The following is an 18,219-nucleotide window of genomic DNA, read 5'->3' on the forward strand; positions in this document are numbered from 1 at the left end:
TGCCAATGCTGGGTGTTGGGTCAGCCCCTCACATCGTTGGCCCTTGAAGGATTTGAGAAGGGGAAGTTCCTGACAGTTGTGCTGACGATGTGCTCAGCCGAGACGGATCTCTCTTTGCTTTACCGGCCGCTTTGGTTCCAGGGTGCCAACAGCAATAAAAGCTTGCTTTTATCATAAGTTGAGAAGCTATGACTTGGAGGTCTGCAGAGAGCCATTATGCCGGGTGAGAAGGTGCCATTTCTACCGTTGGTTGTCTCGCTATAACCACATTAGCACCATGGGCAGCAGGTGAGCTGGGAAGCCCATGTCAAAGACAAATTAAATTCAGCATCTCGGGAGTGCCAGTGGAGGGAAAGGCCAAACTCTCTTCCATTTCCGCTGGCTTTTCAGATATTTCTCCCCGTTTCTGTTACTCTCCCATTCTTCTAACCCTCTGCACCCCAAGGATGCCTAAACCCAGTCGAGAACCTTCCTCCTCCCTCCCCAGGCCACAGCCCCTCTGCCACCACCCCACCTCAAGGAAGCCGTAGAAACCATAGAAACCAAAATGGCTGGAAAGCCGTTGGATTTAGAGTCACTTAATTGTCATTGGTGGAAACTTCACATTGACAAGTAACCAATGCAAACACACTCATTGCCACAGGGAACACAGAGATCTTGTTCCCTCTGAGGTGGTAGGGCTCCTTGTCTACCTGCAAAGAATATTCTTGTTTGTTGGCACAGAGAGCCGGAAAGAAATGCATTAAAGAAGTTGCTTTTTTAATACAGTAGAAGCCTGTAACACTGCTGCTATTAGGGAATAAGGTTATAACCTATTTTATAGTTTTGGGGGTTTTTTGTTTGTTTTTTTTTAGCCAGGGAGACAGTTTTTTTGTTTGTTTTTTTTTTTTTTTAAGGGCCAAATAGTGAATATTTTAGGCTTTCAGGCCATACGGTTTCTGTCACTACATTCAGCTCTACCATTGGAATCTGAAAGTAGCCGAGACAATACACAATTGAGCAGGCCTGGCAGTGCCCCAATAAAACTTTATTTACAAAAGCGGGAGGCTAGATTTGGCCAAAGGACTATAATTTGCTGACCCTTTTTATAAGCTAATGGTTCCACAGTGAAGGTTTCTTGCATCTAGTTGCTGTTTTGAAGTGTTTGAATTTGACCCAAGATATGTCCATCTAAATCTGCAAATTAATAAACGGTGTAATTACAAAGTTATGATATAGAGCAGTATATATACTATGTAATACATATTATACTATATATTCCTGAGAATAGGAAGCTTATCTAAGTTGCTGCTGTCTCCCAAGCACCTAGACCAGTGCCTGCACAGTGCAAGTGAGGAGTAAACATTCATCCGGTGAATGAATGTGTGTGCCCGAGCACGTCTACACGCATTTGTGTGTTCTAAGCAAGAAAATTATTCAAACGTGCCCCTTACCGAACCCTGAGAGTCTACTGACTTATGCATATAATCCATGTGGAAGAAGGTACTTGGGATGGAGGAAAACACATTTTGAATTCTAGATTCTGGTTCTACACCCGATGTTACCATAAATAACGCTGCAAATGTAGGAACTCATTCATCTTCTCTGGGCCGTCCATTCCTTCACCTTTTGAATGTGCAGGAGATGTCCAGCAGGCATAAGACTCTCATTTTGTGGGCCTTGTCCTCTGATTTGATTTACCTGACATAGAAACGGACACCTTTTATTTCAGTACATTAAGAAATCCTCAGTGCTTTCTTGTTACAGAAGTGAAGTGATCTCTGCAAGGGAAAAATATTCCCTCTGGTTGCTTCTGATTTCATCAATGCAAATTTTGCTGCAGTTTTTAAATGTTGCAGTAACAGCACTGAGGAATCTGAATAGCTCTTTGGAAAATACCACCATCAATACTTTACCCTCACACCGACACCAAAATAAATACCAGATGACTTACACAATCCCCTTAACAAATCAGCCCTAGAAAAGCTTGAAGGAAATAGAATGTTTATCAGACTTCCAGAGTGAGAAGGATTTGTGAAAGCTTAAGTGATACAAAAAATGGCAAAGGAAAAGAATCAAGAGATTTGATGGATAAAAATATCTTCTTCTATTTGCCAAAGAAAAGGAAAAGATGGGAAACAAAACCCAAAAACCAGCCTGAAATGACAGAGGCTATATATTTACTATACAGAGAATTGATATAAACTGGTAAGAAACACTTTAGGTCTCTAAGTGCAGAATTTACAAAGGGCATAAACAGTCCATACATAATAAAAGAAATAAAGGCTAACCACTCCATCTAAGGAACCTCACTAGCCACCAGTTAAAACTCAAGAGTGGCTTATGTTTCATGTATCACGTGAGGAGCGTGTTTTACAGCGTCACCCACGATCGCCAGATGCTGCTGATACTGATGGCCATGACCCTACAGGGTGGGAGAACTTTTCAAAACTACTTAGGTAGTGTAGACCAAGAGGTTTGAAAATGCCTGCAGGTCAGTCATCTTTCTTCTGGGAGTCTGTCCCTAGGAGAAAAAAGTCAACCAGTGGAATATTAATTTTCACTTAAAATTTAATTTTAAGGAAATACTTAAGTAATGTAGGATAAGTCTACTCCGAGGATATATAATATTGTCATTTAAAACCATTAACTCATGGGGCGCCTGGGTGGCGCAGTCGGTTAAGTGTCCGACTTCAGCCAGGTCACGATCTCGCCGTCCGTGAGTTCGAGCCCTGCGTCGGGCTCTGGGCTGATGGCTCAGAGCCTGGAGCCTGTTTCCGATTCTGTGTCTCCCTCTCTCTCTGCCCCTCCCCCGTTCATGCTCTGTCTCTCTCTGTTCCAAAAATAAATAAACGTTGAAAAAAAAAATTAAAAAAAAAAAAAAACCATTAACTCATAATTATTTTCATAAATTTTTTGAGAGCCAACTATGTGCCAGGTATATAAAACAGCATGGGAAAATACAAAGTGTTAATTATTGTTGTTAGTATTACTTATAAATATTATGTTATATTTTATAATAATAATAATACATTTTTCTGTAATGCTTGCAATGAGCTAGACATTGTTCTTCGTGCTTTATATATAAAAACCCATTTAACCCTCACAACACATGTATGAGGCTGCCGATATGATCCCCATTTTTAAGATGAGATCATTGAGGCACTAAGTTAAATACCTTGTCTTAAGTCATTCAGCTTATTAATTGGAACAGGTGGCATTCAAACTCAGGTGTTCTGGATCCAAAGTCTTTATTCTTAACTACTTTGCAATTAACAGTAATGATTTTAAAATAGATATGCTTCTAAAAAAAAAAAAGAAGTATGTCAAAAATGGTGTTTATATTGAGGTGGCAAGACAATTGACCATTTTTTATGGTCGCAGTTTATCATTTTGTGTCATTTTAGATTATGAAATTGAGGTTTTTAAAAAAATTTATTTAAAAATTTTTTTAAGGGGCGCCTGGGTGGCGCAGTCGGTTAAGCGTCCGACTTCAGCCAGGTCACGATCTCGCAGTCCGTGAGTTCGAGCCCCGCGTCAGGCTCTGGGCTGATGGCTCAGAGCCTGGAGCCTGTTTCCGATTCTGTGTCTCCCTCTCTCTCTGCCCCTCCCCCGTTCATGCTCTGTCTCTCTCTGTCCCAAAAATAAATAAACCTTGAAAAAAAAAAATTAAAAAAAAAAATTTTTTTAACGTGTATTCATTTTTGAGAGACAGAGACAGAGGGTGAGCAGGGGAGGGACAGAGAGAGAGGGAAACACAGAATCCAAAGCAGGCTCCAGGCTCTGAGCTGTTGGCACAGAGCCCACCACGGGGCTAGAACCCACAAACCGTGAAATCATGACCTAAGCTGAAATCAGACGATTAACCAACTGAGCCACCCAGGCGCCCCTAAAATATCGAGGTTTTTTTTAAAGTTCACTTCAGCTGGCTGTCCTCACGTATGAGGTTGCATTGCCTGTGCAGAGAATCATTCACCAAGAATCCTTGTGCTGGGGCACCCAAGTGGCTCAGTTGGTTAAGCATCCAACTCTTGATTTCAGCTCAGGTCATGATCTCATGGTTCATGAGACCTAGCCCCACATCGGGCTCTGCACTAACAGCACATAGCCTGCTTGGGATTCTTTCTCTCTTCCTCTCTCTGTGCTCTCTCTCTCTCAAAATAAATAAACTTAAAAAAAAAAAAAAAAAGAATCTTTGTGCTGCTGAAAGTAAATGACCCCTTGGATGACAGCAAGCTGTGGACTGAGTTGACAAGGGCACCCCAGCTCACTCCCTACAGACAGAGCAAAGGGAGAGGAGGACTGAGAGCAGAGGAAGCGGTGTGGGGTAGGGATTACAAATTGAGCCGGCTGGGCTGTTTCCCCATGCCGAATCACAGAGTTGCTGTCATGACACCTGTGTATTTACACAGAGATTAATTTAGGCAGCTCTGCCCACTGCCTTAAGCCTGAAGGTACTTAAAGCTGTTGTTAAAGATGGTAATTAAAATCATATGTTTTCGTTCTAAAGACTAATTTAAAATGATCACTTGCAATATTCTGTGAATGAGACCCATCTTAGAGGATGGATTTGGTGAAGCAATAGACTTAGAGCCCCCACTGAAAATATTCTGTTTGTCTACAAAATGTGACTTAAACCTAGGTCACATATTAGAGACTGCCAATGACAGGGCTGGCTTTCACATACCTTCCTTGTACCAAAGGAGGTCTATACTTTCAAGGCATATTCCATCCCTCCTTGGGGGTCCATGAATGAGGTCACATCATGTCTGTCCAGGAACCAAGTTCAGTTCTGCCAGGAACAAGACTTGGAAACACTGTAGGAGGGTAAATATTTTTTTCCTTCCTCTTTTTAAAACCTGTTTTTAATTGGACAAGTAATTTACGGCAATCTAGACAATTTTGAAAACCAAATAAAATAAAATAAACATAACACTAATAATGTCACACACTAGCTGTAACCACCATTACAGCTTTGTTTGCTTCTGGACTTCTTGTGCCTATATCCGATATATGACTTATTTTTTAATCTTCTAACAAAGAAAGTTCGTTTCTAGAGTTTACAATCACTAGATTACTGAAGCACAGTCTCCCTGTATCACCTACCTTAACCTAAAATGATGGGGTTGTTTTGATTATGTTTGGGGAGAACTGACAGCTTAACAATATCAAATCTCCTAAACCGTGAACAGTGTAGAGCCCCCCAATTATTTTGGGGTTTATAATGTACATTGTTAATTTATTACAGTACACGTTTAAGTCATAAACCATTTCATGGGTAGTGTAAGAGTCTTACAATAACGTAGTTCTCTGTCCCCTCTCCTAGCCTTTATGCTTTTGCTGTCATACATTTACTTATATATATGTTATAAACTCTCTATTACATTATTTTTAACAAAATTACTTTTATGATCTCTCAAAGAGTTTTAAATAAGAAAAACTCACGTGGGTTCCAGCCTCGTGTCGGGCTCTGTGCTGCCAGCTCAGAGCCTGGAGCCTGCTTCGGACTCTGTGTCTCCCTCTCTCTCTGCCCCTCCCCTGCTCACCCTCTGTCTCTGTCTCTCAAAAATGAATAAACGTTAAAAAAATTTTAATAAAAACGTTTTTACCCCGATTTCGTAATCTAAAATGACACAAAATGGGAAACTGAGGCCATTAAAATTACCAGTTGTCTTGCTGCCTCAGTACCAATTTACCCTCGTGGGTAAATGTATGCTCTTCATTCTTTTGTGTAGATCCGTTTTTACATTTGGTGTCATTTTCCTTCTGCCTGAAGGATTTCTTTTAACATTTTCTGTAATTCTAGTCTGCTGGTGATGAATTCTTTCTGCTTTTGGGGTGGGGAGGAAAGTTTCATTTTTGAAATATTTTTCACAAGAGTACAGGATCTCAGATTGACAGGTGTTCCTTTCAGCACTTTAAAGATGGTACCCCACTACTTCTCACTTGCATTGTTTCCAGTGAAAAATCTGCTGTCATCCTTATTTTTGTTCCTCTGCACATAATGTATCCTTCTTCCTCAGGCTGCCGGTAGGATTTTTTCTTTATCACTAGTTGAGCAATGGGATTATGATAGCCCTTGATATAGATTTCATCTTTTTTTTTTTTTTTTTTGAGAGAGAGAGAGAGAGGTGCACATGTGAGTGGAAGAGGGGCAGAGAGAATGGGAGAGAGGGAATCCCAAGCAGACCCCACACCCAGTGTGGAGCCCAACATGAGACAAACCCAAAACGCTGGGATCATGACCTGAGCTGAAATCAAGAGTCAAGAGTTAGACACTTAACCGACTGAACCACCCCAGTTCCCCAATTTCTTCAGCTTTCTTATGCATAGGGTTCATTTTGCCTCTTGGATCTGTGGGTTTATGGTTTTTCTCAAGTTTGGAAAAGTTTTGGCCTTTTCAAATTTTTCTGCCCTTTCCACCCAATCAGGGACTCCAATTAAACTTATATGAAGCTATCTGAAGGCATCCCACAATTCACTGATGTTCTTTTCATTTTTATGATTCTTTTCTCTCTCTGTTTCATTGCAGATAATTTCTGCTGCTATTATCTTCAGGGTCCACTAATCTTTTCTTCCGCCATGTCTAAATTGCTGGTAACCCCATCCAGTGTATTTCTCATCTCAGACATTGTAATTTTTGTAAATTTCTCTCTAGAAATTTGATTTGGATCTTTTTTTATATCTTTCACATCTCTATTTAACTTTTTTAATATTTGGAATGTAGTTATAATAACCGTTCTTATGTCCTTGTCTGCTCATTTTAACAACTGTGTCAGTTCTAGGTCAGCTTTGACTGATTGATTACCCCATTTTAGGTTGCGTTTTCTTGTTTCTTGGCATGCCTGCTAATCTTTATTTGGATGTCAGATATTGTGATTTGCCTTGTTGGGTACTGGTTATTTTATATTCCTATAAACATTCTTGACCTTTGTTTTAGGGTGCAGTTAATTACTTGGAAACTATGATTCCTTTGTGTCTGGCTTTTGTGACTTGTCAGGCAGGTCTGGAGCAGTGGTCAACCTAGGGCTGATTACTACCCGTTACTAAGAGATCTTCCTCAGTTTCCCACCGAGTGTCCTGGGAATTATGAGCTTCTCAAATTTAGCTAGTGGAAACAGCACTCATGTTTTCTAAGCCTTTTTTTCTCTCCAGCCTTGGTCCCCACAGGTGCTTTGGTCCCTACTCTACTGAATACTCATGGGGGACCCTCTGTAGGTCTTTGAGTCCTTCCTCTGTGCTGCTCTCTCCCCTCTGGGAAACCTCCCCTCTCTAGACCCTGCTCTGTGAAGTCTAGCCATATTGATCTCCCCAGACCCTCAATGCTGTTTCCTCAATTCAGTGAAACTGATGGGCACTGCAGCCTGGAGACTAAAGTCTCTCAAGGCAGGAAGTGGGCCACCTCTTTTCTTTCCTGTCTCTCAGGGATCACTCTTCAGTGCCTGATGTTCAACGCTGTAAAAACGATTGTTTGAAAACAAAAACAAAAACTCTTGTTTGGTATATTTTGTCTGGTTTTGTTCTAGTTGTTTCAGTCGCGATGGTAAATCCAGTCCCTAACACTTCATTTTGAATGGAAGCATTAGTCTCTTGACACTGGGTTCTAATGGCCCACTGACCGGTTCACTCCTGGTTTTGAGGGAGAGTCCAGTGCACTGATAAAGAGCATGGATCCTGGAGTAGGGCCAACTGAAATCTATGCTTTGCCACTTCCTAGCATGTGACTTAGGCCAAGTTGCCCTGACTGTGCCTCCCTTCCTTCATCTGTAAAATGGGGATGGTAACCATTGTGCCTCATTGGATTTTTGAGAAGATACAATGAAATCATGCATTCAAAGCATGAGAGAGTTCCCAAGTACCACAAGTGTCATCACCATCGATGACGGAGACCTGAGATCCCAGTCGGTGCACTAGGAGAGCTCTAGAAGCCTCACTTTGTGTTCCCTGAATGATGATGCAGCCATGAAGCCCAATTCCCCCACCCTTAATTGCTGTTATTTCAGGGTTACCATCTCCTAAATAACAGACCTGGCTTTGGGGGTTTTGTTTGTGTTTTCAGGAGAAGACAGGAAGACCCCCAGTGAATCAAATAGCCCCTCTTCATCCTCCCTCTCAGCTCTGAGTGATTCAGCCAACAGCAAAGATGATTCAGACAGCTCCCAGAAAAACAAGAGTGGAAACAACGTGCTGGTCATCTCTGTTGTGCCTGGGAGCCAGCCCTCACTGAATAGTGAGGAAAAGCCAGAGAAAGGTAAGGGAGGAGGTTGTGGGCCTGCTCAGTCCTCCCCACTCTGGGAGGATGACCCAGCCTTACAAATCAGCCCTTGAGGGGAGTGATGTTGGAAAATAGATGTTCGACCTGTGAACAGTGTCATGCTGTCGCCTAAAATTTGTATTTCTTTTGGCTTTAGTGGCATCCAAATACAGGGTGGGTAGATGGGCAGTGTGGCATTGATTCTGGAGCTGTATGTTCAACTCCTTTTACCACCAAGATGCTGGGCGCGGTGCCTGAAAGGGGAGGAGGAGAAACAGTGGGATGTCTGTCCCACTCCTGTCCCTCTGCCACGTGCACCCGCGACACCCAGCTCCCGTCCTTTCAGGGTTCGAATGCGTTTTTTGCAACTTTGTCTGCAAGACGAAGAACATGTTTGAGCGCCACCTGCAGATACACCTTATCACCCGGATGTTTGAGTGTGACGTGTGCCACAAGTTCATGAAGACACCTGAACAGCTGCTGGAGCATAAGAAATGCCACACTGTCCCCACCGGTGGGCTCAAGTAAGGAAAGCAAGTACAGAACCTTTTACTGTGTTGTTATTTAATACCCTTCCCCATCCCTACCCCAGCCCCTCCCCGAAGGTTTGGGGGGTCATCGAGAGGGAGAGCTTGGCATGGGGCCAGTTAGTCAGCTACCTTTTGCTGGATGTGAATTAGATTTGTTGCCCAGGGGTCCAGCAGACACAAGAGGAGAATCCATTTCACCAATATCCTAGGATTCCTGGCAAGCAAGAGGACCTGGCGGAGGAGCCCAGCATGCAGGGGGAGACTCATCCTACACTGCTTGAGTTTTGTTCAGACTTGATTTTATGGACTTGGGGGTTCGTGTCCCCAGGTGTAAGTCATTACGCTGTCACAGCACTTCACCATTTCTATTTTTTAGATGATTCGCCATATACATCTTTTAAACAAGCATTACGACCACCCCATCTGCACAACACCCCCAGCTATTGGATCCTTGCCTTTTCGAACAGGCAGGAGGCAGTGTTTTTCATGCAGAGATCATGTGCCTCGGGTCTTCCTGCAGACGTGCCTTATGCCTTCCCAGGAACTGGGATTGGGATCTCCCTGGCTAGCCTTCATGAGACCTGACGTTTCCAGTCACACATTATTCACAGGTCCCCCAAAGACCTAGACCACAAGCATCATCATTAACCAATATTTGCAAGAAGCCCTCTGGTCTGAAGTGAGACCCATCAGTTATTATCAAACACACGGTGTGTCTGGCTTGATAATAGGTGCTGAAGGGCAAACAAGGAATAAAACGTGATTTCCACCCTCAGGAAATTTATGTCCTAGCACTACCAGAATTTAATCTTCCCAGTGATTCCGAAATCAGCCCCTGTTCACAAGGCACTCATGACCTAGTAGAGAAGGAAGCATACGTCGTTGAGTACAGGAAGACACACAAGTTTCTAGGCACAATTATTCATGTTTAGCTGAAATAACCATGTAATTAAAAGAATGAAAACTTATATTTTACTTGACACAAGAAAAAAAAAAAAAGAACCTCTTGTTTTAACCATTTTTACCTTTGAAACTCACAAATTGCCAGAGAGGCGGCATGACTCTCCTGAATGGGTGAGGGATGGAGAGACCCAAAAGGACCCTGGGGGCCAACCTGGGGGTCGAATGTCGGGAGCAATGCAGGGTTGACTCCTCCAAGCTCCTGCCTGGTCAGAGGCACCCTCCTCAAAAACTTTACGAAACAGAGGAGTCAGGGAGCAGCACCTACTGTTCAATTCCGTTTTGTTTCACTCTTGGGGCACTTAAGTGGGAGGGGGAGGGGATGTTTGCAGGGATGGGGGAGGGGAGATTATAATCCGAGACAGCCAATAAATGGGAAATGCCCAGCAAGCGCTTATTTGGGAATTTGATTTGGTTTGTTCCCACTGTCCCTTTCTAAATACTTGTTTACTCTTATTTAAAGAAAAGAAAAAAAGCCATGTACTTCCGTGGTTGGACTAGCACTCATTGCCCTTCCCAGTAGCCCCGTCACACCCGTTAACTCTGCGGCCCCTGCCAGTTGTGGCTTTGTCAGTTAGCCTTTCCTTGGGGACCTACAGAGTCCCGAGCCTCCGACCCATTGGGGAGAATGCACAGTGAATGCTGATGCTTTTGCCAGTACAGACACTTCCGGTGTGGTGCTAACGGTCCCCTGTGTAATAGTTTATGTTCTAGGATGACCAAGTAGAAGAATACTTTGAAAAAATTGATAATGCCTTCTGGCTATACAGTGAGTCTTTGTTTTGTTTTGTTTTGTTTTCCCTTTGCCATATCAGAGAATTAATTTGCCTGAGAGAGTGTCTTTACGATAAATAACGGGAGTACAGAAAACCCTTAGCACTTTGCCTGAGCAGCGAAAGAAAGATTGAGCTGTGGGTCACAGAAATGTCCTTAAAATGAAACAGACTGCCGATGTCTAAGTTGCTTTTCTGTGATGGAACTGCTTGTACTCTATATCCTGTTCATAATGCAGATCAAATAAGATTATACTATTATTTTTCTTTTGCCGTAGCTCAGGACAGTGGTGAGTTTCAGACTCCTCTAGGTAAGGCCCAGCTTGGCGTAGGGGTTGTGTGTGCACCTGACCTGGGAATGGGCTTTATATTTCTCTCGTGTGCACTCTTCTGTGAGCTGAGGTTCAAAGGCTAACGGCGAGCTTGGCGCTGAGGAGCAGTGCACGGTGCACTTGGTTGTGTTGGGCTCTGCTGAACACCTCTCCAAACCCTCAGAGGACAGACCACTCCTGGGCCCTGCCCCGCAGGTGCCAAGCAAGGGCTGAGGCAGCCACTTTTGCATTTGCATTCTTTGTGCAAAGAGAGCAAACACGCTACAGCTATCCTGTCAGCCACCAACTTGAGCCTTGTGGCTTCCAAAAGAGCAGCTCAGCAGAATTTGTAAACATGCCCTCACTGCTCCTCCTAGCCCCTCTGGACAGCCAGGAGGCTTGGGGGTGGCATAGCCTCACTGCCTAGGATGGAGGAACCGAGCCACGGAGAGGCCCAGGCTTGGTCCCAGGGCACATCCAGATATAGCCCAATGAGGTGACGGAGCTGGGACCAGAATCTGCCAGAATTATGTTGTAGAGACCAGTCCAGTAATGAATCAGTGCCTACCGTGTGCTGAGTACTTTACCGGGCACTGCAGAGAACGCAGAAGAAATGTAAGATATGGTCCTGCCCACTGAGAATTCATGATCCAGTTGGATTGCTATTATCTCCATGATGTAATAATCTTCTAATAATGTCTTCAAAGTCCAGAGAGCAGTCGCCTCCCTCCCTCCTTATCCCTCATTAGTGATGGGCTGGTGGGTGGGCCTCCCTCTCCCACGCCCCATCCTGGTCCGCATCTGCCTTCCCCGATGGAGAACCAGGACTGCAGGAGACAGGATTTAGGAGCTCAGACCTATGTATAGACACACACACTCACACAGACAGACACACACAGGCCTTCTCATCCTAACAACCCTTTCAATAAGCACGATTCTGACCCCTATGACTTTCTGTTTGCCGGAGGTAGCTCTCCCCCTATAAGCTGTTCTTCAAAACTCTTAGCCTTTCTGCGTGTGCTTGGTGTGGTGCATGAAAAGTCGATTCTTTGTGTTGCTCCCATCTCGAGGGGAGGTCATGAGGTTTAGACCTCTGCTATGTCTGGTGGGAGGCGGGGAGGGCTCCGAGGGGACGGGCGGGGAGGACGGAGGGGAGCAACCGCTTATTTATTCCTCGCACTTCTTCTGCTCCCCTTCCTGCGGGCTGGTGCTCACCGGTCCAGCCAGGAGACCCACAGTAGGCCGAGCGTACCTTGCCAGAGCGGCTCCTTAGTGGGGACGGCTCTGTCGGCAGAGAGAGCCAAGCGGGTCGTCTTAACCCCGGAGAGGCGGCAGGGCTGGGCTGGGCAGGGGCAGGGGCAGACCAGGCCTCAGAGTTTGGAGGGGGGGGGGGGGCGTGAGGGGAGGCTGGCAAGGAGGGTAAAGGCGGGGCCGCAGCAGAACCTGTCCGGTTGAACCTTCCCCTTTCGTTGCTTCCCCCACCCCACCCCCCCACCCCCCCGGCAGGTGCCCATTCTGCATTTATTCCACCAACCGCCCCGCTGCCATGGAGTGCCACCTCAAGACCCACTACAAGATGGAGTACAAGTGCCGGATCTGCCAGACGGTGAAGGCCAACCAGCTGGAGCTGGAGACGCACACCCGGGAGCATCGCCTCGGCAACCACTACAAGTGCGACCAGTGCGGCTACCTGTCCAAGACCGCCAACAAGCTCATCGAGCACGTGCGCGTCCACACCGGGGAGCGGCCCTTCCACTGTGACCAGTGCAGCTACAGCTGCAAGCGCAAGGACAATCTCAACCTGCACAAGAAGCTGAAACACGCCCCACGCCAGACCTTCAGCTGCGAAGAGTGCCTGTTCAAGACCACACACCCCTTCGTCTTCAGCCGCCACGTCAAGAAGCACCAGAGTGGGGACTGCCCCGAGGAGGACAAGAAGGGCCTGTGTCCGGCCCCCAAGGAACCAGCCGGCCCCGGGGCCCCGCTCCTCGTCGTCGGGAGCTCCCGGAATCTCTTGTCTCCCCTGTCGGTCATGTCCGCCTCCCAGGCTCTGCAGACCGTGGCCCTGTCGGCTGCCCACGGCAGCAGCTCAGAGCCCAACCTGGCACTCAAGGCTTTGGCCTTCAACGGCTCCCCTTTGCGCTTTGACAAGTACCGGAACTCGGATTTTGCCCATCTCATTCCCTTGACAATGTTATACCCCAAGAACCACTTGGATCTCACATTCCACCCTCCCCGACCTCAGACTGCGCCTCCCAGCATCCCCTCACCCAAACACTCCTTCCTCGCCTATCTCGGACTAAGAGAAAGAGCAGAGACTGTCTGAGGACAGCCGTGTTCTGTACCAAAAACAAAGAGACAGAGACAAAAACAGAAAACAACACAAAACAAAACAAAAAACCCACAAAACTTAAACACAACCCCAGCAGGTGTATGTTGCTGCAAAACCTACAGACCCGCCCTGGGTCTGAACCACGTGTACTGTATATCTTTAGTAAGGAATAGAGAATTGGCTCTGTGTGTATACCTATTGCATTGACCTGAAAGCTGCTTTATCCAATCTTCAGAGAGGTGACCTACTGCATACTTCTACCTTCAGAGGCATGCCTCCCCAGCCACCCACTCCCACTCTCAGCCCCTTCTCCGTACTTTTATCTGAAAGGAATTTTGTCTTGTTAGACCCTAAAGAGAGTGTCCTTAATAGCAATCAGCACTTGCAAGCTTATGTACTGGTGCATTTTGTTTTCTGTTGGGTGAATGGGGCGTGTGGGTGTTGCGGATTCTGAAAGAGAAAGCCGTGTGTCGTGTGCCATGACATTTCTATTGCACATCTCTTTGTACTGGCTTCTTTCACAGCGATGAACATTCTTTTCCCTCCTGGGTTGTTCATCCATGACAGTCTCTCCCCGAGCTCCTTCATCACCTTCCCCTCTCTATTTTATGGCTACAGAGTGGTAGGGCCTGGTGCTTAGTCGATGAAGGACTGGTAGACACCCGCAGTGCTGCTTGAGATTTCCGACAGGGTGCCAGAGACCTTGTGCTCAGATCTTCTGGGTTATGAAGATGTGAGAACCAAGAGACCACTCTGGAAGAAATATCTCGCAGAACTGCAGCCAACATCACAAAACTTGTGTGTTTTGTGTGTGTGTTCATACATATACAATGTGTATGGTGCACACACTGCATCATTTGTTAAAGGGCAGATTATATATATATATGATTATATATATATATATATATGATGTATTAATTCAGTGGTTACCATTCATTTGCAGGAAAAAAAAACTGTATGAGTGAAAAATTTTATGGTTGATAAATCCAGCCAAGGAGATTAAAGGGGTTTGGATAAATTCTGGGTATCCATGCTCAGACTAAAAAAAAAAAAAAAAAAAAAAAAAAAAAAGAAACGGCAGTTTTTTGCACAGTGCTTTGGTCTTGCACTACTTTTTGTTTCTCATCTGCAAAAAAAAAAAAAAAAAAAAAAAAAAGTAAAAGGAAGAAAATGTACCTTTTATATGGAATGAGTAGACTGTATGTTTGAAAATTTTGTCACAACCTCTTTGACATATAACGACCCAACAAAAAGGTGCTGTTTAGTCCTACGGTTCAATTTATGCCCCTGAGAAGTTTCCCTTGTGTTTGCAGATCGTCTGGCTATAGTGGTATTCTCCATGTTATTAATAATTCTGTATTCCATTTTGTTAACGCCTGGTAGATGTAACCTGCTAGGAGGCTAACTTTATCCTTATTTAAAGCTTTTATCTTGTGGTCATTAAAATGGCAACTTATGTGCAGCACTTTATTGCAGCAAGAAGCAGATGTGGATTGGTCGCAGAGCCCTTTGCTAATCCTAAAAAAGTAAAGGGTGATTTAACAAGAAAAAAAAGAATCTTTGGCGGAATATGTTAATCGCTTGTATTTTTAAGACAACAGAATTTCCAGTATGAAACAGGCTGAAAGAGCAGGAAGAAATGTGCTTTGTATAATAATGGAAAGATTGGAATATAAAAGTTTATATATTATTTATCTATTGACGAACTGGTGTACAAGAGGAATGCCTTCTTACTGCGTTGCTGTTTTCCATCACGTGTTATCCTAGAGTTGGGGTTTTTCTTTTCATCTGTTTCACCAGGGGAAAATAAAAGCATCCCTAATTTTCTTCCTCTAGTCAGTTTGCTTCACTGAAAGCCCCCTCGAACTTGGTACAGTTCTACAGGAAGCCAGAAGACTGTACCATCTGTCCACACCATGGACTCCCCCACCCCCATGCCATCCTCCTTCCCCCAGACCGAGCAGGTGTGATACACTTCTCTTCGCCAGTCATCCAGCCCTGGAAAACCTGTTTACACTAAGGAGATGTCCCCAGGGGCAGGGAGGCTGAGCCAGCTAGGGCAGGAAGCTCCCGAACCCTCGGTCATTCTCCAGCAGAGACATTTGTTCTTGGCTATGTTAGAAATGTCGTTCAACCTCGCCATGTCAATGTCTCGGTAAAAGACACTATAGACAGTTATGGACAATACACTCCAAGAATACTGGGCTTATGGGTGGGTTGGTTTTTTTTTTTTTTTTTAAGTCTTGTCTTTATCCCCATATAATGGAGAATGTGCCACTTGGCTAATAATGTGCTTTCAAAATTACAAGTTCAGTGATGACAGAACAGAGGGCCACGGTGATCCCACTGAGGCTGGCAGAAAAGGTGAATCACACATAAGCACCAGCAGGTTAAAAACCTGAAAGGGTGGCCCCTACATTTAGGACTACAGGTTTTACAGCATGCCACTTGTGCAATATGAGGTCCTAGGCTGATACTTTCAAGATTGAGAGGGATATTGGAAGGAGATGTTTACTGCTCAAATGCCATGCATTTCACTGCTTGCCACTGAACTTGTATTTGAATGACTTAGTTATGCTTAATGTAATTGGGCAACTTTTTTAGCACTTTGGAAAGAGTCATCAATCTTTCTGGTAAATTATAAAAGTTTTCTGAGTGAGAAAAGGTGTGTTTGGAGTTTGTTTGACTTTTTATATTATTATTATTGTTATTAATAAAGAAAAATCTACAGCATTTTTCAGACTCCACCGAGATAATATATACCCTCGAATTTGGTTTGCAGTTTGATACTCAGGGAAGGATTATTCCATAGATATCCTTTCCGTGTAAAACACTAACGTCTTTGAGAAATTCACCTGCCAACTAACTTCAATTCTGTTTTCACTATGCATTCTTCAATGAAAGCTAGCTTATTTTTCCATATAGTACGGCAGTTAGCATTCTCAGCACTTTCTTCTATCCTTTTTTTAATTCTTCATATTATGTTCAGATGATCATACTGTCAAGGTTTGTGTACATTACTGAAAATTTGTATTGTATAAAGCTTTTTGCATTACAAGGCTGTACAGGGTCATTTTGACAGTAACTGGTATATTTCTTTGCATCTTATGTTGCATTGCCAATTTCTAGTGTATCCAGTTTGGAAGTATAATATACTCTAATTAAACAAAAAAAAAAGGTTGGCTATACTCTTTGTTTCTTTTCTTTTTTTTTTTTTTTCTCTCCTTGGTTGCCATCCTTGACTACTTATTAGTCGCAGGGTTTTATTTGTCTTGTTTTGTTCCCATTTTAACTTTTCAGCGTATTTTGAATAAGTTCAGGAAATGTCCCCTTCTAGTTACAGCTATAGCAAAATGCAAGTTTTGAACAGCGATGGTGATAATGCAAACTGTCATTTTGTAAGTCATTAATAGACATTAAGGCTGAAAGCATATCCATCATTCAGTACAGTTGCAGGCCGGCTCCTTCCTGAAATTACGTAGTGACATTTAAAAGTGTTCACCAGCCTTACCCTCTCGTGCTTAACATCATTTTACTGACCCCATAGCCAAAGGGCAGGGGGGAAGCAGATGAATAATTCCATTTCTCCTAATGAAGTTTGGCAACTATGAGATTTTAATGAGGGGGGAAATAGTCTATTTTGCAAGCTAAATAATAATCTATCCAAATGCAAGTAATAGTTCACCATTCAAAGGAAGGTACCAGAGAAACAAACTGAGACAAAAAAAAAAATATATATATATATATATATATATATGAAACGCACACTAAGTTGAAACAATAATTTTTTGAAATCCATTTTAAAGTTCTGTTCATTAGAGATCTTCCCTATGAATCGATGATGGTTGATAAAAAATACAAGCAGCAAAAGAAAATGTTCTATCCAGTTCACAGCTTGCATGCTTACAAATGTAATGTCCTTTGCTCCTTGTAAGAAATTATGAACTGCTTCACTCTAGCATTTAAAAAGGTCAAATTTACTTTTCATAAAAATGAGATAATGTAGGAGAAGCCACTTGGAAAATGACCAGTTACTAATCAGACACTATTTTCGCCTTCAGTTTTTCGTCCAAAAGCTATTTTTAGGGAACTGAATCAAGTTCTCTCAGTTTATTCAATATCAGTTGTGTTTGCAGGCAGCTGATATTTACTGAAAATATTAAAATAAGTCAGACTTCTTTGCCTTTTGCTAGCACTATAGGCCGGGCTGGCTTCTCATTTTGTACACATATTTTTTTTCTTAGATCCCACACCTACCTCACATTTTCCCTGTGGTTGAGAAAAGCCAGAAATACAAAGAAAATAATCATCAGTTTCGTAATCGTCTTCCACTAATGGGCTTCCAGTGACTGAGGAATGATTGGGATCGGAGCCATCTGTGACGGAACAGACCATAGCCTCTAACATCTTCGCTTATGTAGAATGCTGCATGTGCACGTGGGCAGCTCCAAGCCAGTATTGTGGCCCCCTACTTGAATTTAATCTGAAATCATACATTTCCTACTGTCATGTTAAATAAATATACTTTAAGACTCAAGGCCATGTTTTCTATAATGTGTCTATGGCTGATTGGCTCTCTTTTTTTGGCCACCAAAAAGTCCCTGACAATTTAACAGAGCCCCAGTGCTGGTCACAGACAGGGGCACAGGAAGAAATCTCAAGGTCTGATGAGCACATGTACCTCCTTCCCCACAGATTAATCATATTAGAACCCCCACCTGCCAAAGATCATGTGGGGCTTGTGAACTATTTGAAGGAGAGGACACATCCCATTAGTTGCTGAAACAGAACTCAGGTCACCCCAGTGTTCTCGGTCCTTGGGGAGGAAGGAGACCCAAGAGGAGCTCTTCACGTACAAAAGGGGAGGGGGGAAGGAAGAGGACAGCAGCTGAGTGACTGCATCCCGCTTCCAGAAGACAGACAACGTAGAACTGGAATCCTTTGTGCCCTGTGAGCAAAATCACAGGACAAAATAATGCCGTTGGGGATTTGGACTCCATTCTAAGGAGCCACCAACCACAAATATTCAAGAGACCCCAGCCAACATTCTTACTTACACCACTGTCTCAAAACAGAAAAG

The 18,219-nt window shown here is 43.8% G+C and overlaps 1 protein-coding gene across 11 annotated transcripts in view; it reads left to right on the forward strand.

The window, feature by feature from the left end:
- Positions 1-16,327, forward strand: part of ZNF827 (zinc finger protein 827) — a 176,062-nt gene extending 159,735 nt beyond the window's left edge. Inside the window, exons 12-16 of one of the 11 annotated variants that reach the window (XR_006709489.1) lie at positions 8,039-8,230; positions 8,580-8,757; positions 10,426-10,492; positions 10,775-10,807; positions 12,314-12,395. Coding sequence is in view for 8 of the 11 variants with exons in the window: in XM_045466457.1 (XP_045322413.1) it covers positions 8,039-8,230; positions 8,580-8,757; positions 10,775-10,786; positions 12,314-13,133 (1,202 nt within the window). In the remaining 3 variants the exon portion in view is untranslated. Of the gene's footprint in view, positions 1-8,038; positions 8,231-8,579; positions 8,771-10,425; positions 10,493-10,774; positions 10,808-12,313 lie in introns of all 11 variants that reach the window. The other 10 variants (XR_006709490.1, XR_006709491.1, XM_045466464.1 and 7 more) reach the window with 10 other exon arrangements.
- The last annotated feature ends 1,892 nt before the right edge of the window (positions 16,328-18,219 follow it).

Source organism: Leopardus geoffroyi, chromosome B1 (genome assembly GCF_018350155.1).
Source record: "Leopardus geoffroyi isolate Oge1 chromosome B1, O.geoffroyi_Oge1_pat1.0, whole genome shotgun sequence".
Taxonomy (NCBI): Eukaryota; Metazoa; Chordata; class Mammalia; order Carnivora; family Felidae; genus Leopardus; species Leopardus geoffroyi.